The 27938-nt window shown below is 44.4% G+C and overlaps 2 protein-coding genes across 3 annotated transcripts in view; one reads left to right on the top strand and one right to left on the bottom strand.

Annotated features, from left to right (window-relative positions):
* The first annotated feature begins 5233 nt into the window (after nucleotides 1–5233).
* On the top strand, nucleotides 5234–20296 carry Ssr3 (signal sequence receptor subunit 3). The gene is made up of 5 exons (XM_046431735.2): nucleotides 5234–5436; nucleotides 6271–6397; nucleotides 12497–12595; nucleotides 16791–16922; nucleotides 17874–20296. The coding sequence occupies exons 1-5, from the start codon at nucleotides 5304–5306 to the stop codon at nucleotides 17938–17940; spliced, it is 558 nt and encodes a 185-aa protein (XP_046287691.1). The 5' UTR covers nucleotides 5234–5303; the 3' UTR covers nucleotides 17941–20296.
* A 1399-nt stretch (nucleotides 20297–21695) lies between these two features.
* Kcnab1 (potassium voltage-gated channel subfamily A regulatory beta subunit 1) overlaps nucleotides 21696–27938 on the bottom strand; it is a 308966-nt gene continuing 302723 nt past the window's right edge. For both annotated transcript variants that reach the window (XM_046431730.2, XM_046431731.2), the window contains exon 14: nucleotides 21696–23473. In XM_046431730.2, the coding sequence (XP_046287686.1) occupies nucleotides 23384–23473 (90 nt within the window). In that variant the 3' untranslated portion in view covers nucleotides 21696–23383. The remainder of the gene's footprint in view (nucleotides 23474–27938) is intronic.

Raw genomic sequence — 27938 nt, 5'->3', positions numbered from 1 at the left:
ATTAGTAAACCAACTGAAATAAATACTGAGATTGAATAAATTTCACAAAAGAATTTGTTCTCTTGATTTTTATCCACTTTGTTATTATGAAATAGCATTGACTGGGGCGTGGGAATGGGAAGAATTTTTAGTTAAAGGTTTCTAAAAGATGAGTGCCAAATGACAACTGGCTTCTGTGTCTCCAAGCCATTCCAGCTGAAATGGGTGACCTACTTTATCTCACGTTCTGTTGTCATAGTGCTCGGGTTAAGTGTGTAACAAAAGAAAATTGATTTCCAGTGTGAATCGTAATTTCCTATTGTGCCCCGCAGGGCTGCAGGATGAGGCGTGGGGAATAACTGTCACATCTAGAAAATTCCAGGGGGAGCTTTGAGCATTAAAGTATTATGGGCTCTATCAGGGTTATTAAGATGATATATTTTCTGCAGATATGTGTCATTTTCTTAAAGAAGTCAGTGACTTTACAAATGTCCTTCGGCACAGAGGAGACAGGCTCTTCTCTCAGCCTCAGAAGCAGTTACCAGTTTATATTGGTCATGTGAATATTTCCTAAAAAGGCAAACAGTATTAATCTTGGAGTGAACAAGCTTCAAGCTCAAAGACAAATGCTTGTCTACCAAATGTTTTAACGCCTCGTTTGGTTTAAAATTCAGCTTCACAGTAAAGTGCACAAAATAGAGTTCTCAAGCCCTTGTCTTTATTTAAAAAAATGCGTGGGGTGCTGAGTAGGTGGGTGGGTGCAAGAGGGCACTGACCCAGGCCAAGGGCTAACATTCCCCAGCATTCTCTGCACAAGGGCATGTTTCTTTCTGAAATGGTAAGGCTTTTCTTTGATTGGGCAAAGTGGGGGAGGGGAGGGGAGGGGAGAGGAGGGGGCAGTCAGGAAAGATGGACATCCTTACCCTAGGTACCTATATGACTGCACATATGGTGCCACACTATATTGTGTACAACCAGAGAAATGAAAAGCTGTACTGCAATTGTGTACAATGGATCAAAATGCATTCTGGGGCTGGGGATGTGGCTCAAGCAGTAGCGCGCCCACCTGTCATGCCTGCGGCCCGGGTTCGATCCTCAGCACCACATACAAACAAAGATGTTGTGTCCGCTGAAAACTAAAAAATAAATATTAAAATTCTCTCTTTCTTTAAAAAAATGCATTCTGCTGTCATGTATTAGAATAAATTAGAATAAATAAATTAAAAAAAACATAAAATGGTAAGGCTTTTTTCTTTACATCTTAATTTGTTTTCTATACATATTTAAATATCCTTTAACCTTGTAGTTTAGGAAGCAGATTAAACCCCAAACCTATCATGTTTGGTCTATACAATGTTTCTTCCTGATGCTATTTGTCCATTTAATCTCTCTTTATCTTTTGAGTGTCTTCTGGACTGTGAGCCTTTTTGCTGTGTTGACCCCACCATTATCTCATGTCCTGTTGTCTGCCACAATTCCCTCCCTGAGCTTACTTATCTGGCTCTGGTAGGCATTTTTTTTTTTTTTACCTTGCCATCATTGTTCAGTGGTGGTGGTGGGGAGGGGCAGGGCTGCAATATATAATTGATAAATTATGTTGAACCCATTTATCTATATATTTTTTGTAGGTAAAACCTATTTGTGTTATTTTGCTTATTTTTAAAGTCACATATTAAATAAATTAAGTATAAAAATGGCTTATAATGTTTACAACTTCGGCTTCTTTCCTCCTTGGCTTCTCCCACAAACACTGGATCTGGGTGCAAGCTGACTCTTATCCACGGTGGCTTTCCTGTCCCTTTTCTGGCTTCTTTGCTGTTCCCATCCTCCTGCATGTGGCCCCTAGGAGGATTTCCAAGGAGGTTGGTGGGCACTGTACATGGCAAGGGTAGCTTCATAAGGCATCCAAGTGTAATTTGTAAAAAATACTCATTGTAATTATTATTTTTTTTGAGGTGCTGGCGATTGAACCCAGGGCCTTGTGCATGCGAGGCAAGCACTCTACCAACTAAGCTATACCCCTAGCCCTTCATGTTGTAATTATTTATTTTAAGATATTTAAAGTCTCTTTCCCGGTGGCTCAGGGGTGTGGCTCAGGGGTGTGGCTCAGGGGTGTGGCTCAGGGGTGTGGCTCAGCGGTAAAGCGCTTGCCTCCCACATGTGAGGCACTGGGTTCCATCCTCAGCACCACATAAAGTAAATTAACAAAATAAAGCACTGCGTCCATGTACAACTAAAATACATATATATAAAAAAATCTCTTTCCATTTTTGAGATGAGTGTTTTGCCTTATTGCAGGCGATGGGGTCTCTCTTAGGCCTAAGATGGGTGAGAAAGCCCCGAGGTCTTTTGGGAATCTAATTTTCTCCTTTCCATGTATAGCTACGGGGAGTTTCAGTTTTTGCTTTACACCTCTTCCCAGTTTGCTTTCCTCTTTTTGTGCGTCTCTACCAACTGTCTCTTTCTGTGGTTTGACATTCAAAATCTCTGACACACAGAGAATCCAGTCTGGAGAGCCCAGGCCTGCTTACTGAAGCTTGCCTTGGGGGATCCTCTTTGCCCAGGGATGTGTTGGCTGGGGCTACAGATGGCATGACTGTGTGGAAACTGTGTGCACCAGAAACTGTCCCTGCTGCTTGCTCAAAATGGGGCCTTTGTGGGGAGGTGCTTCCAAACTCCACTGGTATAAAGGAGACCAGAATGCCTTTATGCTATTAACCTATCTTGGTTTCTTCATTATCTGATAAATGCAGATAAGGGTGGGAAGCTTCCTAGGATTGCTGTAAGAACTCAATCAGACCACACATGCAAGGAACCTAGGGACATACAACAAAGACTCAGTGAGTGTTAGTTATAATCATATTTGGTTACATGTGAGGGTCTAGCACAGTACCTGTCATGTAATAGCTTCTCAATAAATATTTGCTAAAAGAATACATGAATGAATAAATTAACCACACACCAGTGCCTGAAAAGTGTAGTTTGGCTGAGTAAATCATCTCTCAGGTGATAACTGAAAACATTATACCTAGAGACTAATGCAAGTCTTCCACCTTTTCTTTCAAAAATTATTTCCATAATGAGATTTGCATTTCAAATAGGCTTTAAAACAGGAGCTGCCACACCCTTCCCAGTGTAACCCTGGATGATCTATTTGTTATTTTTTTAAAAATAAGATCTCAGTAAAAAAGCGGCTATGCCTTCTTCTTCTTCTTTTTTTAAAATATATTTTTAGTTGTAGTTGGACAAAATATCCTTATTTTATTCATTTATTTTTACATGGTGCTGAGGACTGAATCCAATGCCTTGTACTGCTAGGTGAGTGCTCTACCGCTGAGCCACAATCCCAGCACAGCAGTGGCTTCTTTACCTGCTATGTGACTTGCAGTGCCTGCCATAGAAAAACATGTTATTAACTTACTAGACTTTCTTCCACAGAGGCATAAGCAATGGATGAGAGGAATCTGATATCCATATTCCTGACAGCAATTAGTATTATTGCTTAGATGTCCTCACCACAATTTGATGAGCATAAAGTGATATAACACAATGTGAAGCCTGAAATTCACAGGTTAGAATGAGGCTCCTATAGAATCAAGTCTATCTGGCTCCTTCATGGAGTTGAGTTATACTGAAAGGAGCAAAACCTACTGCAGATCTGTGTTTGGGTAGAATCTGTCACCCACCCCCTCCTGTTATTTAGCACATTATTAACCCTGTTTGTCCAGTGGCAGTATGTGTCTTGTTTTTAGATCTTGCCATTCTTCAAAAACAACTGGAAAACAGTGCTCCAGTACCTCAAGTGTCTTACCTTCATGATCTTCATTTCCACTGCCACCAAAACCCTTCCCTGGCATAAGCAGCATTGCCTATCATGTTCCTCTAATTTACCTGTGAAAAAATACTAAAATTCCTACTATTTTAGATTATTTTGCTTATACTTACTCTTCAGTTTAATAAAGTGCATTAAATTTTCTCAGCTGCTTTTTTTTCTTTTTCTTTTTTTTTAAAACTGTGGATTGAACCCAGGGGCGCTTAACCACTGAGCAACATCCTCAGCCCTTTTCATTTATTTATTTTTATTTCGAGACAGCCTCTCGCTAAGTTGCTGAGGCTAGTTTTGAACTCCCGATTCTCCTGCATCAGCCTCTGGAGTTGCTGTGGTTAGTAGGCGTGTATGCTCCACCGCGCCCGTCAAACTCAAGATATTTTAAAATTAATACTCTGAGTTTTCTGAAAATACACATTAACAAGATTGTCTATTTTTTCTTTTTCATTTTGTGGAGAAATAGTGAACTTCTGGCATTTGGCAATATCTACTGCAGATAATGGAGAAAAACTCATTGGGTACCTATGTAGAGAAAAGACTGGAAAAGAATGAGGACAGAAAGCTCAATTAGGATGGAGGCTAAGCAGGTCGATTACAATTTGGATAAGGTGAGGGAGAAAGGTATCTCCAAAACTGTTGATAGGGAAGCTAGTGGATGAGGGAATTTTGCCTGGTGTACTGGGGTGTTCTCACGAATGCAGAAAAAAGGCATTTGCCCAGAGAGATGGGTTTGCGGTTTTTTTTTTTGTTTTTTTTTTTGATGAAAAATGATAACTCGATGAGTTCAGCTAAGCCTTGGTGGGCACATCCAGGAGTTCTGAGCTCCCTGCCCAGCGCGCGTGCTTAGTGTTTTATTTAGCGTGGCTTTGGAGGCCACTACCTCGCAGGTTTAGCTGAAATAAATGTAATAACATAGGAAGCGTATGGGACAGGTGACAGGCACTGCCTGCGTGGTGAGTGCCCTCCTCCTTCCAGAGGCTCCCTGCATCTGAGCTGTTTATTTCTTTGCTGCAAAGGCGTCAGTCGCTCTGGGAAAAAGCGGGGCAGCGGGGAGCTTGATGCAGGCCTCGCGAAGGCGGAACTCAGGGTGGACACGTGCTGGTTGCGCTGCGCGGGCGCACTGGCCAAGTGCTGGCTGAAATAACGAATGTAAGGCCCGGGGCCGGGAGAACCTTGAACTGTGCAATTTTGGAGACTGGAAAGACTCCTGTCAGGAGCTGGGGTGTCAATAAAGTTTTTTGATTAAAAAAAAAGGTACCCATGACAACTACAAACCCCTTCCTCCCCATGACGTGCTGACACGTGGCGGCCAGAAACCCGGAAGTTTCGCGCGCTGGCCAATTAGACCTGGGGCCTCCGCCGCGGCTGGCCAATCCCGGGGCTCGCTGCACGCTGGCCCGCCTCCATGCCGCGCTGACGGGTCGCTGACGGGCCCCGGCGGGCGGGGAGGTCTCCGCGGCTAGCTCGCCGCCTTCGCTCTTGGACCGGCTCCGCCATGGCGCCCAAAGGTGGCTCCAAGCAGCAGTCAGAGGAAGACCTGCTCCTGCAGGATTTCAGCCGCAACCTCTCGGCCAAGTCGTCCGCGCTCTTTTTCGGGAACGCGTTCATCGTGTCCGCCATCCCCATCTGTGAGCGCCGCGGCGGGCGGGGACGTGGCGGGGACGTGGCGGGCCCGGGTCGGTGAGGGCGGGCGCCGCGCCCAGCTTGGTCCCGGAGGCGCGTGGCCTCCGAGCTGGGCCTCGCGTTGGGCGCCCCGGGGGCAGAGGGTCCTTGCCGGGCGGGCCTTTGGGGTGGTGGCGGGTGCCAGCGCGGGAACGCGCGTCTGCTGCCCCTGCACATTCCGCCCCTTGCCGCCAGGAGCTGTGTGGGTACGAGGCTCCAGGGACGGGCGAGCTGGGTGGGCCCGCCGGGTAGCGCCCACCCGGCCAGAAGGGCACCCTCCTTCCCCAAATGTGCAGGGTTAGGGTTAGACCAGGGCCTGGGGGCGGCGGCCGCCTTGCGCTGCCTGTCTTGGAACCCAGGGGTGGGGACTGCGGCCCGGTCAAGGGCGTCTGCAGACATTGGGGTCCGGAGTTTGCTGCTCCTGCACTGCTGCACTGTTGTTGACAATCAGCTCCGAGGGAACTCGGCCTGTAGTTTCATTGTGCAGTGACCCGCTGGCCCGAAGGAGACCCGCTTAGGTCTCAGATAAAGCCACGTCAGCAAGTCAGCAAGAACACCGGGCCATCGATGGCCTGAACGCAGCTTCATGGGACCCTGCTGCACTCAATTTTGAAGTCTTAGTGGAACCCGGGAAGTTCTGAACTGAGATTACTAACTCTTCCAGTATCTCATTTCCAAAGACTATCATATACTATATTGGACTTCCTAACTCCAACTGTTGTAATGAATTTTAGCCTTTGAAACGGGGTAGTAATATTTTGTTCTCTTTTTTTCTCTCTCCCCTCTTTGTCTTGCTTCAGGGTTATATTGGCGAATATGGCATATGGATCTTATTCAGTCTGCTGTTCTGTATAGTGTGATGACCCTAGTAAGCACTTACTTGGTAGCCTTTGCATACAAGAATGTAAAATTTGTTCTCAAACACAAGTAAGTATATTTTTCAAGTGAAGATATGTTTGACTTATTGCATTGTTTTTACATATTGCATTTTTTATAGTAGGTTGTTGTTTTTTTTTTTTTTGGACCAGGGATTGAGCCCAGAGACCCTTAACCACTGAGCAACATCCCCAGCCCTTTTAATTTTTTATTTTGAGACAGGGGCTTGCTAAGTTGCTTAGGGCCTCTCCAAATTGTGGAGGCCTGCTTTGAACTTGAGATCCTCCTGCCTCAGCCTCTTGAGTCACTGGGATTACAGGCCTATGACACTGTGCCCAGCTATAGTAGGATGTCTTAAAGATCCTTTGTGTTTTAGTTTTAGTAAGCATTAGCTTGAAATGTGAACTGGGTATACCTTGGGAGGAAGGCCCTGTAATGTAAGAGGAATAGTGAACTAACTGAAGTGGAGATAAAGATCCATCTGACACCACTGTGGAAATAGGTTTTGAGTGTGGAATGAGAATATTTCAGCTTTAGCTTTACTCATGGGATTCATCAGAAGAAAAATCTCACCAAGCAAATTACCATTTCAGAAGCCCAGTGGCATTCTTTCTGGAAATTCTAGGCTACCTATTTATTACCTAGAAGTGAAAAAAAAAATGGCCATTTAAAAAAAATATGTTTTAATTAACTCTCTTGACATTTTCACTGCTAATTACATTTTTCTTATAAGTGTATTAAATTTAGTATTACCATATTTCTTTTATTAAAGAACACACGTAATAAAACATGTAATTATTTTAACAATATCTGTTGGAGAAAAAGAAAACCCAAGCCTTATCACAATAAATTTGTATATTAATTATAAACAATTGAATATTCCGGTTTCATAAAAGTTAAAATATGAGGTGAGTCTGGACTTAGGAATGTTAGTAATTTGTTATTTGTGAATACAATGGTTCTCATGGGAGGCAGGTAGGAATTGATGTTTAATTGGAAAAGGTGCCTTTTGAAGTTATTTTCATGCATACTTTGGGAAAGCAGCATATTTCTGTTCCTTAGTGGGGCTTGTTTGATTTTTTTTGAACTAGAGATTGAACTCAGGGACACTCGACTATTGAGCAACATCCCCAGCCTTATATTGTATTTTTATTTAGAGAAGGGGTCTCCCTGAGTTGCTTAGTGCTTCGCTTTTGCTGAGGCTGGCTTTGAACTCGTAACCCTCCTGCCTCAGCCTTCTGAGCCGCTGGGATTACAGGCATGCGCCACTGTGCTGACTCTGGTTTTGTGGTTTTTGTACTGTTCTGGGGATTGAACCCAGAGCCTCACATGGTAGGCAAATGCCCTACCACTTAGTTACAACTGCAGCCCTTTTTAAATTTTATTTTGAGACAGGGTCTTGTTAAGTTTTCTGGGCTGGTCCTGAATTTACAATCCTCTTGCCACAGCCTCCTGAGTCACTGGGATTACAGGCATTGGCCACCATGCCTGTTTCTTTGAGGTAGGTTGAATATTTGCTGAAATTTGAAGTGCCAGCAGGTTTTGTATATTCGATATCTTTTCATCTCTATAATGTCTACTCCAGTTTGGACACTTTTTGCTTGGATTGCTGTAGCAGTCCCCATCTGGTCTCATAAAGCAGAAGTGGAGGCCCCCTGCCGTGTACTTTACTTTATGTAATTGCTAGCCCCCCCACTTTTAATCCTGGTTTTATGGGGTGCAGAGTGTGTTCCTCCTTTGTCACCATATTTGTTCTGTCACTCTAACTCATCATGGCCTTCTTTTTTCTAATGTATTAAAGCCAAGTTGTCCAGCCCCTGGGGTGCACATCATCTGCTTCAGAGAGTCTGGCCTCACCTTTCAGAATTGTTCCTTGGCACCATCCTTTGTTTTGTGCCCGCCCAACCTTTAGGCTGCACTCCCGTCGTGATCTCACATGCCTGTTATCTCGAGGCTGAGGAAACTTCCAGAGGAATCGTCCTGTCTTGGTTCCTTTGCTGTTGTCCCTGTGTTAGGCTCTTTCTGGTGATAGGGGTAGCATGTGTTGGGAGGGTCTCAGTTGATACAAGAACGTAAAATTTGTTCTCAAAAAAAGAAATGGCCTCAGCAGCATGGGCTTCAGGCTGCGGTTCTGGCAGACCAGCAGGGTACTCAGGCCACTTCGTCATCTTCCTGTTTGACAGCCCTTCACCAGCTACCATTTCAGGCTTCAGCCCATCTCAGCCTTGGCTGCCCATGGCTATCTGGATAGGGAAGCCCCCAGAGGTGGGATCTCACATGACTTGTCCTTTGTCCCTTGCAACTCAGTCCCTTGGGCACTCAGCATTTTAACTTGTTCTCATACTATTTTTATTCACCTCTTTGGATATTAAAGTCATGCTTCTTTATCTGCTCATTTCCACCTTAGGCTTCTTGAGGGCAACTACTGTATCTTTTGCTTTATGTCCCTTGTAACAGTTAATGGTATATTTGGTTCAGTAAAATTTCAGTGACTTACTGTCTTAATAGATTCAGAGTAGAACTTTTTTGTCATAGCTTTAGTTTAATAAATGTTGCTCTTTTTTTTTGGTACTGGGGATTGAACCCAAGGTGCTTAATTAACCACTGAGCCACATCCCCAGCCCTTTTTTTCATATTTTATTAGAGACAGGGTCTCGATGAGTTGCTAAGTGCCTTGCTGAGTTGCTAAGACTGGCTTTGAACTCTCAATCCTCCTGTCTTAGCCTCTGAGCTGTTGGGATTACAGGCATGCACCACCGCACCGGTTTAAATGTTGCTTTTGATATGGAAACGAGTATAGACTTGTAAGATGGTTAAGGCTCAAAGACCCAGTTGAGTGCTGGTAGTTGATCGTGGTGAAAAGAATGGCTTCAGAGGCGCAGTCTGGATTCCAGTGTCAACTCTGCTGCTCTTATGTGTATGACTTATGTATACATTTTGCCCATTTTGTGGACTTCAGATTCCCAAGCTGGAAAATGGGGTTACTAATGGTATCCTCAGAGGGTGGTGAGGATTAAATGGGATCACATGAGTGCTGTATTAAGCACAGTGTTTGGCCCATGATATATATGTTTAGGTGCAAGGTTGGAGAGGTTGGGGGTAAGAGGAATTGTTTTTTAAACGTGGCTTAATTTAAACAATGTTTGCAAGATATTTTAAATTTAAGACATTAAATATATGTATATATACATATATTTAATTCTGGAGAGGTTCTGACTTACGGATGTAAAAAAATAAAATAAGAAAAATATAGTCGGGTGTGATGGTACTTACATGTAATCCCAATGACTCAGGATGCTCAGGCAGGAGAATAGCAAGTTAAAGGCCAGCCTTAGCAACCTAGGTAGACCCTGTCTCAAAAGGAAATACAAAGGGTTGGGTGTGGCTCAGTGACAGATAGAGCCCCCTGGGTTTAATCCCTAGTGCCATACACTTGTAGGCAGGATTCATTTTGTGGTTATCTCAGTCCCTCAGGTAGGCTGCTGGAGGGACTTCTATTCAAAGCAATTGGCACTGAATGAGGTTTGTTTTCTGAAAGTCCTTGACAGAGAGGGCTTCCTCTGGTAGTCAGCCTATAGTGTGGTGGTCATGCCTCTGGTTGGTGAGTATAGAATTGTAGACTTAGAAGAGCAATGACTGGTTTTATCTGGTTGAGGGTCTTTGAGGAAGATTTGCCATGTGGACAATTGAAGTTGACTATTTGTCCTAAAGATGCTTAGAGAAAACTAACACTTTTTTTGGTACTAAGGATTGAAACTAGGGCCTCTAACACTGAGCCACATCCCCAGCCTTTTCTATTCTTTATTTCAAGACAGATTCTTGCTGAATTGCTTAGGACCTCACTTAATTGCTAAGGCCGCCTCATGCTCGACTCTTCCTGTCTCTACCTCCCAAACTGTTGAGTATTATAGGTGTGTGCTAACACTCTTTCTGTTTTGTTTTTTTGTACCAGGGATTAAACCCAGGATATGAGCCATATCCTCAGCCCCTTTTATTTTTTTATTTTGAGATAGGGTTGTTTAGGGGCTCTCTTAAGTGCTGAGGCTGGTCCTCGAACTTGCAATCCTCCTACCTTAGCCTCCCGAGCTGCTGGGATTACAGGTGTGTGCCACCATGCCCAGCAAAACTAACTCTTTTGAAGCTAGTTTACTTCTTGTCCTAACACCCTGATAGCCATGTGTATGTTTTTTTTTTTTTTTTTTATTCAACTGAGAAAAAGATTTGTTGTAAACCATGTCCATTTCTGTTTAGTAGGTCCTTTAGGGCAAAAAGGTAGTCTGATGTTAAATTCAAGAAACACTTCTTGGTCTGCTAGTGGTTCAGAGGGCATGAAGAGTTTCTGCCTTTAGAGCCTCACATCTCAGGAATGGAGGAAACCTTGTTCCAGATTTTTTAACATAATAAAATCAGTCAAGTGAGGTTGGGGTTTTGGAATGAAAAGCCTTGTAGGACCCAGGAGTATCTCTTAAAAGGACAGCTATTTGTCCCCTGAACTGCCTTTTTCTTTAGGTTGTGAGCCTTTTACAGAAATACATTTTGTTTGAAGCTAGCAGTTTTTTCTTTTCTTTCTTTTTTTTTGGGGGGGGTGGGTGGGAAGCACCAAGGATTGAACCCAGGGCGCTTAACCCAGAGCCATATATTTAGCCTTTTTATTTTTTATTTTGAGACAGGGTCTTGCTGAGTTGCTTAGGACCTTGCTAAGTTGTTGAGGCTGACCTCAAACTTATAATCCTGCGTCCCTCATTTGAATCAAATGTATGATATGTCAAGATCATTGTATTGTCATGAGCAACTAATAAAAAAAAAAATCCTGCGTCAGCCTCCTGAGTTGCTGGAATTGCCAGCATGTGCCCACTGTGCCTGGCATGCAGCTAGCAGTTTTTGTCAATGTCAGTTTTTTTAAAATATATATTTGTTTTATTTGTAATTAGACACAATATCTTTTATTTTATTTATTCATTTTTATGTGGTGCTGAGGATCGAACTAGGGCCTTGCATGTGCTAGGTGAGTGCCCTACTGCTAAGTCACAACCCCAGCCTGTCGATGTCAGTTCTGATTCCATACTTGAGTGAGCTAGAGGTGGAGTCATAGGTGACCCTCAGTTTGTGCTCATCTTATATCCCAGAAATCCTTATGGTTGAATGAAAATTGGAATTGGCCACCTTGAGCGATATTGGCTTTTCTCCTGTGAACTCCGGCTTGGTTTCTCCAGTTTTGTTCCACAACTGACAGATTAAGCACAGCATGGTAGTGGGGAGTTGACTGCTTGACGTTATTGTAGTGGGACTGGTAGTGGATTTTGCCTGTGGTCAGTTATCATTCATATTTTTGATGAGCTAGTTGTTCTTAAGAGAAATATACTATGTTGAATTTAAATGTAATGGTCTATAGGTAGCTGTTTTATTTCAATGTAGTTTAAATTTTACTGACAACCCCTTCTGATGAAACTCATCTGCACATTTATTTTTTGGGTGAGTATACATTAATTTTTCTTGCCTCTGACTTTGTGCTGCAGATTCCTAGCTGAGTCCCTGAGTAACACTAGCGCCCTTTTTTGACTAACTCAGTATTACCTTTTGGTGTGGTCCTACAACCAGTGGATAATTTAACTAAAAGTGGGATGCTTATTCTCTGACCGTGTTGTATTATTTCTTTTTAAATAAATTGTCCTTTGGAGTAGAATTAAAGCATAACTTTAAGATATTTTAGCTGTTAGTTTCCCTTTGTTTATTAAGTCAAGTTTTTGCTCCTATAATTTACTTGGAATTAAAATAATTTATCATTTACTAATGTCTTATGAACTTTGAATAGTTAAATTATAGGTTAAAATAAAATGTGGTTATAATGTTTCATAATTAAATTGTGCTAATAGCATTTGACTTTTGTATTCATATTAAATACCTAAACTTTGGAAAATTCTCTCTTTTAAGCAGAAATCAAAGCACATAACTAGTAAACCACATCTCAGGATTTTCCTGAGCTCAGTCTTGGCCAGTACAATCTAATAAACTTGGAACTTTCTGTCAGTTTATTTTCTTGAAATTAAAGTATCATTCAGTTGCTGATGCCAAGTTGGAGTGGAGTTTTTCTGGGATAGGTGGCGCCCCCAGCTGGAGCAAGTGGAAACCTTTTTCTCCTTTTTTTTCCAGAGTAGCTCAGAAGAGGGAGGATGCTGTTTCCAAAGAAGTGACTCGGAAACTCTCGGAAGCTGATAATAGGAAGATGTCTCGAAAGGAGAAGGATGAGAGGTTTGACTTCTTAAGTGTTAGCAGTAACCACAAAAGGGGGTACTTGGGAGAAAATAAGTTGGTGATTTCTGCTTAAGAGAATGTGGACACCGGACTTGTAGCAGCAGCGGAGCTGGGAATGGGAACAGCTGCCTCTGGAGTTTTTATTACACTGGATGTTGTCTTTGAGCTCTGCACAGTTGATTTATTCTCCTGAAGAATGAAGTAGCTACTGTTACCAGCTCCATTTTACACCCGAGGAAGCTGAGGTCCAGAGAACTTGGGTAACTTGCCCAAGGACATAGATGAGTCCTTGTAAATCCATGATAATGCAGGCATCCTGACTGGAGGACGGAAGCTGACTGTTCTTCTGGAATATAGGCAGCTCAGGCTTTGTCCTGTGCAGTGTCTGCCTGTGGTACCTGTGTGGCCTTGAGCACGTCACCTCATCTTAGTCTGAAGGGCTTACAGTGTTCTGTTAGCATTTTGAGGTGGCATTTCTGCGTCTGTGCTTCCCATGGGACATCCAGTTCTTGGATGGAAACTGGGTGTATTGTTTGGGGAAAGAAAGAACCAGGCTTGTCTGCTGTTGTTGGATGCTCTGCCAGGTTTTTTAGCTGCCCTCCCAATTTTTTCTCCCTGCTGCTCTTAGAAGTCTTGTTCAACAGTCCACCATTTGAGTTGCCCAAGTCCCTGCACAGAGAGTAAACTGAAGAGTTGCCAGATGGTTTGATGGAGTCATGAGCTGGTTGTTTTCATGGATCATAAGTTTTAGTATCAGCAATATGCTTTGTGGGACACAGTTTTTACCACATTTTGCTCCAGAAAGACTTTGTGGGGGTACTTGTGATATTAAAACAAAGTAATAAGTTGGGTGCAGTGGTGCATGCTGTAATTCAAGCAAAAATCAGGAGGCCAAGGCAGGAGGGTTGGGAGTTTGAGGCCAACCCTGGGCAACTTAGGTCCTGTATAAAAATAAAAAGTGGATTGGGGATGTAGATCAGTGGCAAAACACCCCAGGGTTCAATCTCCAGTAACACACACACACACACACACACACACGCACACGTACACACGTACACACACAAATTGCCTAAGATCAGAAACCATCTTGAAGTTTAAACGTGTTTGAACAGAAGTGTGGAGTTAGCATTTGAGTTTGAGTGCTGAGCTCAGTTCTGAGCTCCTGAGCTCCCGGGTGTCTGGGGAAGCATCTGAGGTCACACAGCTTTCCTTATCTGATGGGAGCAGCGTGTAAGCCCTTCTGAAAAGAAACTTTCCTGGCACTGAGTCTTGGAAGGACTTTATCAAGTGCATCCTTATTTAAGGCACACTGAGTAACTTAATGAACAATGTCTTCTGCAGTGGTTTTGGAAAGGCACCAGAGCAAAATGAAATGATTACCTCCTGTGATCCTTTACACAGCTGGAGGCACAGGGAGCAGCTGTAATGAGGTCTGGCTGCAGAGCTTTCTGATTGCATGTTTTGCATAGGAATAGAGGGTAGACAATTTAGAGCACTTTCTTTAGAAACCTTTTTGATGAATTATATTGTTTGGAACAGTGTTTCCTACATGGGGGTGCCTGTCATAATTACCCACATTTTAGAATGCCTGTTTCAGCTCTCTTTTGGAGGGGGGTACTGGGGGTTGAACTCAGGGACATTGAACCAAATCCCTAACCCTGTTTTATATTTTAGGGATAGGGTCTCATTGAGTTGCTTAGCACCTTGATTTTGCTGAGGCTGGTTCAGAACTCATGATCCTCCTGTCTCAGCTTCCTGAGCTGCTTACAGACATGTGCCACTGCACCTGCAGTTATAGCTCTTTTAAGGTTTGGGTAATGGATGTCGCAAAATAGGTCTCTTCTGCCTGCTGTAGAATTGCCTGGTTGGTCTGGTACTTGTTCTTTTTCCTGGGACATACCTTGAAATTTTCCTCATATAGCATTCGGGTAGTCTTTAGTAGTCGACCAGAGTTGGAATTGGGAGTGAGAACTCTGGTGTTTGCTGGATTAAGTATTTAAAAGTAGGGCGAGGTGAAGGTTCTGTGGATGTGTGAATTTCTCTCTATCATCAGGAGAAATTTGTCCTCTTAGTATTTCTCTCACCAAATCCACAGTGGAACAGCCTCACCCCAGTCTGTATTCAAGATTGACACTGATGGCTGGGACCAGAGACTGGTGAGTTGTCTGTGAGGGCAAATGGCTTCCAAGAGGTTTGATCTAAGAGAAGGTTTCTCAGCTCTTTACCTAGATGTGTGTCTTCCCGATCTCCCTTGATAGTCATTTGGAGTCTGTACTCCCTGCCCCTTTTTAAAATATCCATTTGTCCAAGGGTGGAAATAAGCAGAGAGGAGTTGGAGATTCATTAACATTTGTTCCAGATGTGAGTGTTATTTTTTTGGTTTATCTGTCATTTAGCATTATTTGATTATAGTAGTTGCTGTTTGTTCTCAACTTTTCTCTTGTAGGACTGTCTCCTGGGAAATATTCTCTCAAGCTGGATTCCTCCCAGGGAAGCTTTGATAGAACATTGGCAGTGAGGGTGTTTGGGGGTTTACATTTTTTTAATGTAATACCCATTACATGGGTGGACCATGTCAAGGTGCTGACGTGTGTACGCTGATTTGAGCGGGTGGCAGCCAGGTGACCTCATGAAAGGCAGTTCTGATTCAGGACTGGCAGGAAGGAGTCAGGGGAAATGCTGTCGGGCTGGCGGCCTGCGGGGCCTGTCTCCAGAGGGTTCTGCCGGAGTTGAGGGTGGATGTGATAGGGCTGGGATTTCTGCACCGGGTGGCATGGACTCTGTGTCTTGCAAAGCTTGATTTTGTTGTACTAGTGTAAGAATGGTTAAAATAGATTTCCTCCAATTTCAAGTCAAATGCTTTCAAATTTCATGTGAAATCAGAAGGGGTATTTGGGTTAGTGGCTGCACTTAAAGTCCTTTCCTGGGGCTGGGGTTGTGGCTCAGTGGTAGAGTGCTCACCTAACATGCATGAGGAACTGGGTTCTATCCTTAGCACCAATAAATGTAAAATAAAGACATTGTGTCCACCTAAGACTTAAGAATAAATATTTTTTTAAAAAGTCCTTTCTTTCCCCCAGACTTAAGAGTATGTTGAAAATTAAGTTGAGTGTATCCATAAAATCAGGGAAATATGGAGTCTGTGTCAGAGACTGCACATTTTTCTTAGATGAGGCTAAGGTGGTGACACCCTTCGTGTAGCCCTTCACAGCCAGGCTGGCTGACCTCAGATTAGAACACTTGATGAATAAGTTGCGTCAGTTGCCAGGATGCCAGCCTTGGAGTTTGTTGTCCTGAGGGTGGGGGTGTGTGGGAATGAGTCATCTGCCTCCACGGAGGGGGATTCTTTTTTGGGGACAAAACGTCTATAGCAGTGGCTTTCAATATTTTAAATAATGATCCACAGTGAAAACAGTATATTTTTAAAAACTGCTTTAAAAAGTTTAATCAAATCAAAAGGAATCAAGTCTGCCTTATTCAGAGGTGCCCTGGACCTTCCTCTTGCCTGTGTGAATGGGTAAAAGAAAAGGCTGATAAAGTGCTGGTGCATTAGGAAGATGATATAGCAGAGAAAGGAAAATAAGGGGCTGGGTTAGAGCGCTCGCCTAGTGAGCGTGAGGCCCTGGATCCCATCCTCAGCACCACATAAAAATGAAATAAAGATATTGTGTCCACTTACAACTAAAATATAAATATTAAAAAAAGAAAAAGTAAAACAAAAAGTAAAAGGGTTTTTATAGAAGTTTAAAAAGTCCCCTTGTGGATCAAGCAGATTATTTGCATTAAGTAATGATGGCTGACAATGGCCCGCTGTACTTGGTGTTTCCTTCTTTAAGTGGAAATTGAAGGCTGAGAGCCACAGGCCAGCAGCCTAGGAGCTCCCTGAGCCATGAGGTGTAGGTGGAGCCTTGGGAAAGGGGCTCTCTTAGGTGTGGGTGGGGTCCTGCCAGCTGCAGTTTTCACCCCTTCCTCTCTGTCCCTGGTGGCCTGGGAGGACCGGAACACCCAGCACCGGCAGTAAGAGAGCTAGAAGTCTTGGGATAAAGGTGATGATTCTGTGCTTAACATTGTAAATGGGTTCTCAGCCCTGAGCACATTGGGAGCAACGTACTGACAGTGATTGGGAGCTACATAGTGTTTGAAGTTCTGGATCCTGCTTACAAACTGGTCTGACTTGTTTCTGTGTCTCTAGAATCTTGTGGAAGAAGAATGAAGTTGCCGACTATGAAGCTACAACATTTTCCATCTTCTATAACAACACTCTGTTCCTGGTCTTGGTCATTGTTGCCTCCTTCTTCATTCTGAAGAACTTCAACCCCACAGTGTATCCTTTAGAAGCCTGGAAACAGGAGCTGGTTTTTGTTTTGACTTGTCTGGGTATTTTAGTGGGAAGAAAAACTGCTCTGGGAGTCAGTCCATTAAGTAGCACTGACTTTAGGCAGGTTTCTGGACACTTCAAAGAACAGTTTTTGGTTTGATTAAAAAAATTTTTAAGTTTGTATGATAAACAAGATTTGCAAAGCAGACTACTTCCACTGGGTATGTAATGATGTATACCTGCCTACTTAAGAAATTCCAAGGAGGCAGAACAAACTTGCCTTCTTGGGTAGCTTTTATCATCGTTCTTTGGGAGTGGAGACTGGGTGGATAGCTGGTAGTTACAGGGGCACAAATTGTCATCTTATTACTGTTTCAAGCTGCTTTTAAATTGAGCTGAGCTTGTGGGCAAGAATCTTGTCCTTTGTTCAGATAACTTATTGGAGGTGTTGTCCAGGAACACACAGCCAGGCTTTGCCGGTCTGGGCTTGTGGTGGAGAAGATGAGGCCTCTCCAGCTTGTACCTTCTGGGAAGACTGGAGTGGACCTCAGACTGAGTGGCGGTGAACTTTCAAACCCCCTGCTTTGCCAGCTGCAGCCAGTGTCCTGGTTGGCAGGAGGTTCCCCTTCTTTGCTGTTGGGTGGGGTCAGGTCCCTCCTGCATGTTCTTCCATCAGTTCTCATGAGGGTGAAGTAGGATTCAGATGGGTTCTTGTGGTCATGTGTTCTAGGTTCATCTCTGTTTAGTTTTAAAAATGGAAACATTCCCTGTGAATGTTTTATATTCTCTAGAGCCTCCCGTCTTGTAAGTTGGGTTTATAGATAATGGGGCTGCATGTCATTGAGATTCTACTGGGTTTCAGGAGGGAAGCAGTGTGTTCTAAAGGAATGGGCTTTTAGTTTCGTTGAAAAACTAACTTTGGGTTCTTAACTTTTCCTTAACACTAAATTCTCACAGGAACTACATTTTGTCTATAAGTGCTTCGTCAGGACTCATCGCCCTCCTGTCTACTGGTTCCAAGTAGACATGTCAGCTTAGCCCCCTGGCTTTGTGTTGATGGGTGGCCTGTGGCATGTGGAAAAGCAGCAGGGTGGTCGGGGTGGGAGACACACAAGACGTTTTTATAGTCTGGAATTTGAGGGTTTAAAAAAATGCAACAGAATGTAATTGAGTGTTTGTTTATTGGCTCTTTTTGACAGATTGTTGAAATTAAATGAATTGAAAGGGAAACTCAGAGTACCAGGACATTTATTAAAAGGCGAGAAGTCTTGCAATGTGCTATAATCTCGAGGAGAAAATAACTCGTTTCCTTGATCCATCAGAGGTCACACTAACCTGGGCCGAACTGTTGTTATTTATAATGGTAGCAAGAAGTTAATAACTGGTTCTCTGTGTTCCAGGCACAACATTACAACTTTTTTTGAACCATAAATATCAGAATGAATCCTCAGGGGATTAAATAGAAGCCTCATGTTTATGAGTCTCTGGACTTGTGATTTGTAAGAACTCAAAGTTTAAAACATGATTTCTCCAGCTTGGAGAAGAGAAGCGTGTGGAAAAGTTTCTTTTTTTTCTTCCGTAAGAAAGGCAGCCAAGGTAGCAACCTAAGAATAGTGTCCAGGTCCACAAGAGCTGTAAAGTGCTGCTGGGCTTATGACCTGGCCCCTGTGGCCAGGAGTCAGCTTGACCCTACCATGTTGGTGACCTGTGCAGCCACTGGGTCAAGGTTCTGCTAGACCAGGATCTCATGCCCCTGGGTTGAGGTTGAGTAAGAGGGAGGCCTGTCCTGTACAGCGTCAGGTAAGGGACCCGAGTCATGCTTGTTACGCTTGTGAACCTGGTTCTGGAATGCTGAGGACTCCACGAGGAGGTGACAGTGGTGAATGCTTGTCAGCAGTTTTTCATGAGGGCTTTCCTCGGTTGACCCGCTAGTTCACAGCTTCCTGTTGATTGTGATCACATAATGGTTTCTTCAGGTCTTGGGGGTTTAGCTGAGAGCGGTCTCTATTTTTTGCCAGAATATGTACAGATATTATCATTTTCTGTTTGTGCTATGACTTGAAAAAGTTTGGGAATCTCTTTATTACTCATGATATTGGTTTCATATAGTTATTAGCTTTTGACTATATCCAGTAATTTCCTACAAGGAATACCTCAAGGAAGGGAAATATATTCCTGATCTTCAGTGTCCACTTCTAAATTTAAGGTGAACATTATCAGCTGGTTGTGATGCACATTCCCAGCCACTCGGGTGGGTGACTGAGGCAGGAGGATTTTAAGTTGGAGGCCAGACTGGGCAATTTAGTGAGACCCTGTCTCAAAAATTAAAAGGGATGTAGGTATAGCTCAGTGGTAGAGCCCTTTTAGCCTGCATGAGGCCCTGGGTTCAATCAACAGCACCATCTTACTTGAGTGCTATTGGATGTATTGGTGGGCTGCATCTGGAACGTAGAGGGAAGATGGGCAGGCCAGCTCGGCACAGTGGTCCTCCCCATCCTCTGCGTTGAGGGTGCTCCTGGACGTTTGCAGATCTTCATTCTGCTGCATTATTACCTGAGTGCTGTTGCTGGAGGGGGTGGAGTGAATGGACAAGTCGGAAGACATTTGCCACAGGATTAGGTGACACATAAGAGGCTCATTTTTATTGTTCTCTCATTTTACTCTAAGGCTGATTAAAAAGCAGTCAGAGTGTGGGGCATGGAGTCTTGAGTACCACTCCATCTGCTTGCTTGGCCAAAGGAGTCTTGGGAAACCAGAGCTGCACACACTTTTCAGATGGGGCAAAAACCTACCTCTAGAGGGCAGTGTCTGTGTTGTGGGGACAGTTGCCACCTTTCCTGCTGCCTAGCTGAGAGGGCTGGGGGAATAGGACTCAGCCCAGTATCTTAAGACTCTTGGATTAATGAGCCAAAAATGTGTGGGATAGCAAGCAAACGAGACTCTCTTCCGTCCCAAATGCCCTCATAGCAGCCTTTGTATCTAGTTGTGATGACGTTTGCTGACTTTCCATACTGCTTGATGAGTTTCTGTGCCCAGATGACATATTCATACTTGAGCTGTTCCATCAAGGATTTACTGACCTAGCACTTTTGGGAAATGCAGAGCCTTTCGTTGTCAAAAAGAGCTGTGTGGCAATTGGAATTGTGATGTGCTAAATTATATTTAAATAGTAAAATCTGCTGCAGAATTTTTATCTTAAAAAGCCTCTGTATCAACACCAGTAGAATAAAAGCGTTTCTGCTGTAATTGGGATTCAAAGTAATTATATTCTGTTTTTTTACACTTGTGATAGATAAAACTTAAGATTATTAAACATTTTTATTTCCCTATTTTTAGTTTCATCATTTACAACTTAATAAAAATTGTGGATTGCAATTTGAGATCGTCATATTTGGTGTATTATTGCAAGTTGGACAGGATAATTTGAAATAAGGTTTGAAGTTAACTAAACTATGGAGGTTGAATTTATTCAAAATTCTTACCAAAAGTCTTGCTTAGATGTACAATTAAACTTTGCTTTTTAAAATCTGTGTTTTCCCTAGATTTTTTTATATGATCCCTATGAGTAAGTACATCATCTTAATTACATTATTTCTCATTAGTGGTCATTTTAATTTCCCACATGGGTGACCTGCCTTTTCTTGGTTACTGACTGGATGACTGCATGGGCGGACGGAGCGCATCACAGTGACAGTGGTGTCTGCCTGCTGCCGGGTGCCCGTTGCACCTTGCTACTTTATTTCTGTGTGTAAGTTGTAGGCTCCATGTTTCTGGACAACAAGGAAGACACACACACACCCATGGATGGATCTGGGCGCTAAGGGCTTGTGGACTGGTAGTTAACGGAGGGTCTTCTGACTATAGGTAGACTTTCAGGAGGTGTTAGAGACCAGCTTCTCATTGGCCTTCGCAGGTTTCCCTTGCACCTCTTGGACTTCTTCGTCTTAGCTAATTCCGGAATTTGGATTCATATTCAAGCATGTTTAATTTAAAAATAGTCATATAAAATTACTTTTACATAAAACTTAAAGTTTAAAGGAAAAAATGATTCTTAAGGAGCATTGGACACAGTGTGTAGGCTCTGGGCCTGGGGCTGCCACCAATGGGCTGTGTCTTGGTGGCTCCATTCATCTCCTGGCCCACTCTCCTGGTCAGAGGTGACGTCACAGAGCGCCATTGTTCTCAAAAAGTTGCCATCTACCTCTTGACTTTGCCACTCTGTTCAGGAGATGGAGTGTGTGTTCCCGAGACGGGAAGCCAGGCACATGATGTATCGTTTCATTTCTCCTGCTAGAGATTTCAGTGTAGGGATTGCTGCTACCCAGGTGACCTTGCAGCTTTTCAGAATACGTTCTCTGTCAGAGAATTCTTTCCAGAAGAGAGAAAAGGAAAAAAAAAATGAGAGTATTTGGAATTCTTCCTTAGGGATCTAGCTGAAATGTGTTATCTGCAGTACTGACCTTAGCAGATGACTTGGATATAAAGAGCATGGCTGTTCTGCAGCTCAGCAGTAATGTTTACATTTGGTTTTGATTTGCAGTTCCTTCTAGGTGGGCTGGAGAGCTAGCTCTAATCTAGACCCTGTGGGAAAGCAGCCATGTCCCCCGTGCAGGAGAGGACAGTTTGGGTTAAGCCTCAGTCTTCTCTGACCACTTCATTGCAGCTTGACTGACAACATAATTTATTTAGGTGATGATTGCCAATTTTAAGGTGACATTTTACATGTACTTTATATATATGAAGAACATACCTATCTATAATGAAAGATCAGATGAAAACTTGTGAATTGCACACAATGCTTTTATTAATCTAAGCAATAGGTTAAACTGCGTTTCCCATCAGCACTCGGCTCGTTTACACATGCAGTGGTTCACTGGATAGACTACACAATGAACAACTGGGAAAATAATCCATTTCCATCCTTCATGTGGTGTTCACAGGCAAAAACTCCAGACTGCTTGTGAAACTACAGGCAGTAGTAATGAAAAAAGTATTTTTTGGTGTCTTCGCTAACATTTTAAGATTTAGAACTTGACCATGAAATACATATTTGGAAATGATAGAAAATAGTATTTTAGGATGATGCCTTTTTTTTCCCTGTAAATCTCAAAGTGATTTCTATATGGGAACAGATGTGTAGATGGTTAAAGAACCACATGTGTGTTGTCCCCTTATCCTCTCACCTCTTTTTTTTTTTTTTTTTGCAGTACTGGAAGTTGAACTCAGTGCCTCATACATGCTAGGCAAGTGCTCTACCCCTGAGTTAACCCCCCAGCCCGGTTTTCTTCCCTTTTAAAAGATGTCCACACATCCTATTCTTAGTTTTTCTCAAGTGGGTGTTAATGGTAAGGAGCAACTAGTGGCGGATGTAGCTCAGATTCTGAGTGCAGAAAGGCTCAGCCCCTTTGATCCGTGCATAGAGGTCTCATGCATAAAGTGAGGTGCTTATAATGTGGTTCTGTTTGCTTTCCGTTGGGCAGGTTAATTTCACCCAGCATGTTCTGAGGTGACATAAGGTTTTTCAAAAAGCCTGTGATTTACTTATAACTCCTCAAAAATACCAAGATGTAAAATCCCAGTGCTAAACAGTGAACATTTGCCTTTCTGGGTATTTTACAGATTCACTTAGAAAACTGAGCATGTGTATATTTATTTTTGAAGCCTAAATATTTATACTTGAAGTTGTGCCTATAAGCAATTGAAAGTATAAAGCAGGTTTTAATAAAATGTGTAGAAAATGAACATGTAATTGCAGATACATTTTATTCAAAGCTGTTTCCCTAGCAGTGTATCCCTCCCTTTCATAGATTCGCCACACCGTCTGGTTAAAGAGTGTGGCACTCACCTTCCCACCGTCTCTACGGGTGAATGGACATAACATTAGAATTCTAGTAGACACGTTGGATAAACTAGTACAGATCCAGGCTACAATAAATATTTAAAAGATAATGAAAGCAAATGCTTAGAACTTTTTGTTATGACAAGTGAAATAAAACTTGCTCATATCAATATGAAGTGAGGAATAAATGTAAAATTGTTTCTGCTTTTTCTCCCAAGCAAGACTTCTGACTGAAGATCTCCTGATTCTTATGCAATTCAGTTGCACCTGGATTGTTTTCTCTTGAAGAAATATACCTGTATAGCCTTCTTTAAGTTAGCAAATGCCCGAGGGCGATACATCATTTTCCCCAGTACTCTTTCCATGGCCTAAGCAGGAGGCGGAGAAGCTGTGCAGGGGCAGGGACTTCAGTCCTAGGTAAGAAAATAGAATGGATTTTCTTGGTTGTGAGTTTTCTGATGTGCTTGGAATTCAGGTGCACAGTGGCAGCGACAGCAGACACCTCAATCCAGGGAATCTAGAGGTTGAGCAGCGGGCTGCTAAGTGGTTCGGAAGAGTGGCTAGGAACTTCTGTACAGGGTACAGACTGTGATGTGACCCATGCAGCTTCTGTGGCTCATGCATTGCCTTAGGATCTATAGTCCTTTTTGCTGTAGGGCTTGTTGCGCAGTATGTTATCAATCTCATTGACCACGTGTGACGTCATCTTTGGGAGAACCTGGGAGCAGGGGAAGATGTACAAAGGACGCGGTTAGGATTGGTGAGCATCTGTTTTGTGCTTGGTGCTGAGCAGAGTCATGTGGACTGGCATAGGTTCATAACCAAGCCCTCTGCTGCACCAAGCTCCTTAAGATTGGGTCCCATTTATTGACTGAGAGTGAAGGCTCATGGGAATAGAGGGCAGCTCTGTCCAGTAATAACATGTGAGCATAGGTATGTTTTCTAGTGACTGCCTTAAAGTAAAAAAGTTGAAATTAATACATTTTTTTACTCCTTTGTACCACAGTAGTATTATTTCAACATGAAATCATGTAGAAAAATAAGATACCTTGTTTTGGGGGGTACTCTGCCCTTCAGATCCTGGGAACATTTTACACTTAGAGCAGATGTGCATTTGGACTCGTTACCTCACCTTTCTTAAACTCAACAGCCACTGTGGCTGGAGGCTCCTGTGGTGGACAGCACTGCCTAGAGACAGGAAGGGCTCCTCCAGCTAGTGTTTGGAGCCCTGGTGAAGGATGCCAGGGCTGACGGGCATCCTAGGAGGATGGAAGAGCACGGCAAAGTGGAGTGGAAAGACAGACAGCCGGTGGTGGCGGGTGGGAAGGTAGAAACAGGAGTGGGAAGTGGGTCAGAGCACCATTCTAAGGAGTAGGGATTTTACCCCCAGGGCAGCGTGTAACCTCTCCTGGGGCTTCTGGCTTGGGAGGGACCTGGTCAGACACTGGAGGTGGTTTGAGGAGTAAGTTGGAGGAGACCAACGGGGGACGATAAGACAGTGGCAGGGGAGCGGATCTCAGAGGCTCAGGATGGTGTGGGTTTGAGACTGACTGGAAGGAGTTTGGTGCAGATGGATGAGACTGGCACCAAAGGAGAATTCAGGGAATAAGAAGTTAGGCAGGGTGTGTTGAGGTAGGAAGTGACTCATGGGCAGCTTGGGACCTTTGCCAGACTGGAGTGGAGGACGGATGGCTATTCACACGGTGGCACACTGAACCCCAGGGAGAGCCAAGCTTGCGCAGGGCCAGCGTTTACCATGAGAAGTGGGCCGAGGACACTCACAACCCCAGGACAAGGAACACAGACTGACCCCTGCCGGGATGGTCTGACCCTTCGTGGAGACGTGGTGGAAAGGCCACTGTGCCGGCCGCTCTGAGGTTTGGCCTCAGCCTTCCTTTGTGCCATCCTGCTGGCCAAGGTGACCTTGTCTCCACTCGCCTGTCCTCAGCGGCCTTAGGGTTTGGCCGAGACTGAAACTGTTGCTTCTGGTTAACGTTTTCCTGTCCAAAGCGAAGGAGTCTGGTTTCCCAGCAGCCCTGGAGCCTCCGAGGCTTTTAACACTCCAGTGTGTGATTTTAGAAGTGAGATTCCAATGGACTGAAACTTAGAAATTGGATTTTTGGGAAGTTTTGTGTCTAAAATGGCTGTGGGCTAGCCACATGAGGAAGAAATAACTCTTCATTTGTTTTACCAAGATTCATTTCAGATAGAAAAATAAATTTAAATGTCAAAAAAGAACCATAAAAGTATGTGGGTAAGACACAAAAATATATATTTATAGTTTTATAAGACTAAAATTTTGAAGAGGAGCTATACTTTAAGAATTTTATATGAGATCACCAGGGTGTTTTTTTTTTTTTTTTTTTTTGGTGCCAGCAAACAGTTTACAGCATCTCCAACTGCTGTTTGGTTTGACAGCCATTCAGGCTGGCAGTCTGCCCTGGCGTTAACTGGAGTGAGGGAGGTGGGGCTGTCACTGCTGTGGCTGGGGACCAGGGCAGGCCTTCCAGGCCCAGGGGCCTGAATGTGGACCTTGCGTGGATAGGCTTTTGCTGGGCAAGGGTGGTGGTCACTGTGGAGAAAGAGGACTCACCGCTTTCTGGGGAGCAAAGTGCTTCCTAGAGGCTGGAGAAGGCCCCAAGGAGGGTGTGGACAGTGTGGTGGGGCCATGAGGCCTGGATGTGGGGGCCTGGCTGCCCAGGCCTTGGGGTGCAATTCTGTCTACCTCAGGTGGGAGTGGGGAGGCCGGGGACCTGGGCAGGAAGCTGTGCTGTCTCCATTCTCCCACCTGCCGAGGCGCTATTTATCTCTCCCCTCCACTTTGGCACACCTAGGCCCATTCCAACCTTTGGAGCAGCTCGCCTTCCCGGCCTACTGGAGATTGCCTCTCCCTGCAGCTGGCAGCGGCTGGCACGCCATGCTTTCCACCCTGCAGCCAGTCCTCCTTCTCGGGCACATGCAGTGCAGGGGGCCGGGTGGTGGGTAGGAAGGGTGGGTTGGCAAGCCTTTGAGCACAGCAGCCCCGTCCTGCTACTGGGCAGAGCTGTGCTGAGAGGAAGCACTTTGGGAAGAAGAATAGCTGGGAATGTGCCCCCTCCCCCGATGCCTGGCATGGTCCTGCAGCCTTCAAACCTCAGCCAAGCTCTGGGATGGAATGTCACCCTCTGTTAACATGACAAGGAACCTAATTCCTTCCTCCATGTTGTCTTTCCTAAACCTGGGGGATCATCCCCTCTCCCCTCCCTCTTGCCCCTTCTTTGTTCTGTTTCTGCATGGTGGCCATGTGGTGCTCACGTTCAGATGGAAGCACATCCCTTTTAGGACACTCCAAAGGCCCTCTACCTAGGATAGACTCTGACCCCGGGGTCCCACAGGAGCTGGACCGCCTGCCTCTCCTCTTCAGTGGTCCCCCGTCCTCTTTGGGGTTACTGAGTTAACCACACCAGCCTGAGGCCAGCCGCTGCTGGGGGAGCCACTTCCCTCCAGTGCAGGCCTTTGCACTGCTCTGCCCAGGCCTGGAGGACACTCCTGGGCTCTCACGTGCTTTCACAAATGTGTGATAAAGGTGAACATATCCCAGAGGGGCCTTCTGCAAGGACATTATTTAAAGTAGGTCCACCATTTCTCCATTAGTCCATTGCAACATCCTATTTATTTACTTAATATCTTTTTCACAATTGAAGCAATTTTGTATGAGTATTTTTCTGTCTCCTGTTGGAACATGAGCCCCTTGGAGAGTGGGTAACATGTTTTCTGTGTCCTTTGGTATTGTCCATGCCTGGCACATAGTAGGCCCTCAGAGACATTCTGTGTGAAGGGATAGATGCCTTAACTCTCGGGCTCCTGCTTGCTGGGCAGAGCCGGTGCTCCATAATTATGAATGGAATTGAAATCATGGAGTTGAATTTTTGTTCTTTTGTGTACAAATCATTCCCCATCCCCCCATCGTTGTGTGGCTTTAGCTCTGCCCAGTGCGTGGCTGAAAATGAGAGAAGGTGAGTGGCTAAAAAGAAGGAGCTTATTGGGGGCCAGTGTTGTGGCTCAGTGGTAGAACACTTGCCTAGCTTGCGTGAGGCACTGGGTTCGATCCCCAGCACCACATAAAAAAAAATAAATAAAATAAAGGCATTATGTCCACCTACAACTTAAACAAACAAACAAACAAAAGAACTTAAAAAAAATGTGGAGATTCATTAAAAAAAAAAAAAGAGGGAGCATATCTTGCAGGGACCCCACAGAATCCAGGAGGAAGTGTGGGGTTGGGCTCTCAGAAGGATTCTTTTTTTTAATATTGTTTTAGTTGTAGATGAACACAATATCTTTATCTATTTAGTTTTATGTGGTGCTGAGGATCGAACCCAGTGCCTCACACGTGTGAAGCAGGCGCTCTACCACTGAGCTACAGCCCCAGCCCTCAGAAGGAATCTTGGAAGCAGAGATGGAGGTGATTACCTTGCTATATGAGACGGGCAGGCAGCCTATAGCATTGATCCCCTGGCATATTGTGGCCTGCTTTTTTTTTTGGTACCAGGGATTGACCCCCAGGGGCACTTAACCGCTAAGTCATGCCCCCAGCCCTTTATATACTTTTACATAGGGACAGGGTCTCACTAAGTTGCTTAGGGCCTTGCTAAGTTGCTGAGGCTGGCTTTGAACCTGCAACTCTCCTGCCTCAGCCTCCTGAGCTGCTGGGATCACAGGCATGCACCACAGTGCCCGGCTTTGGGCTATTTTATAAAGGGTTTCTAAGCACTGATCGTTTGTCCCTAGCTCCACCTGTTTCTCTCTAGGAGAGGTAACAGGGCTGTATGCTTGTTCAGGAGCAGTGGGGTGGGATGAAGCCGGGAGACTGAGCAAGAGGGAGACAGAAGCCTGGCCCTGGCCTGCTATCAGGTAGTGGTCATGGCAGGGGTAGAGGCAGCTCATTCCTAGGGCCTTCAGCAGTCGGGCAGGACAAGACTGAGAGCTGGCCTGTGGGGAAGGGAGTGGTCATAGCTGACCAACCCCACTTTATCACTAGATAGGAGGCCTGGAACATCTGCATCCCACCGCCCCCTCCTGCGCCTCTACAGGCTGGTGCAATGCCTGGACTGCAGGGCACCCTTTGGCTCGTTGGGGACAGCCCTAGGGAGGGAGATGGTCCTTCTGAATTTGCTTCTAGGGAGATGTGATCCTGGAAGTCC

The sequence above is a fragment of the Marmota monax genome, unplaced genomic scaffold (genome assembly GCF_021218885.2).
Source record: "Marmota monax isolate L192 unplaced genomic scaffold, Marmota_monax_Labrador192_F-V1.1 WCK01_AAM20220418_F8-fsc00022, whole genome shotgun sequence".
NCBI lineage: Eukaryota > Metazoa > Chordata > Mammalia > Rodentia > Sciuridae > Marmota > Marmota monax.
This window is presented reverse-complemented; position numbering and strand designations above follow the sequence as displayed.

What these genes read in the sequence shown, in the direction of transcription:
- Ssr3 (XM_046431735.2), top strand. Translation starts at nt 5,304, where the DNA reads ATGGCGCCCAAAGGTGGCTCCAAGCAGCAGTCAGAGGAAGACCTGCTC. An exon ending in CGAAAGGAGAAGGATGAGAG is followed by an intron (nt 12,596 to 16,790) that starts GTTTGACTTCTT and finishes CTGTGTCTCTAG; the next exon opens with AATCTTGTGGAAGAAGAATG. An exon ending in AAGAACTTCAACCCCACAGT is followed by an intron (nt 16,923 to 17,873) that starts GTATCCTTTAGA and finishes AAATTCTCACAG; the next exon opens with GAACTACATTTTGTCTATAA.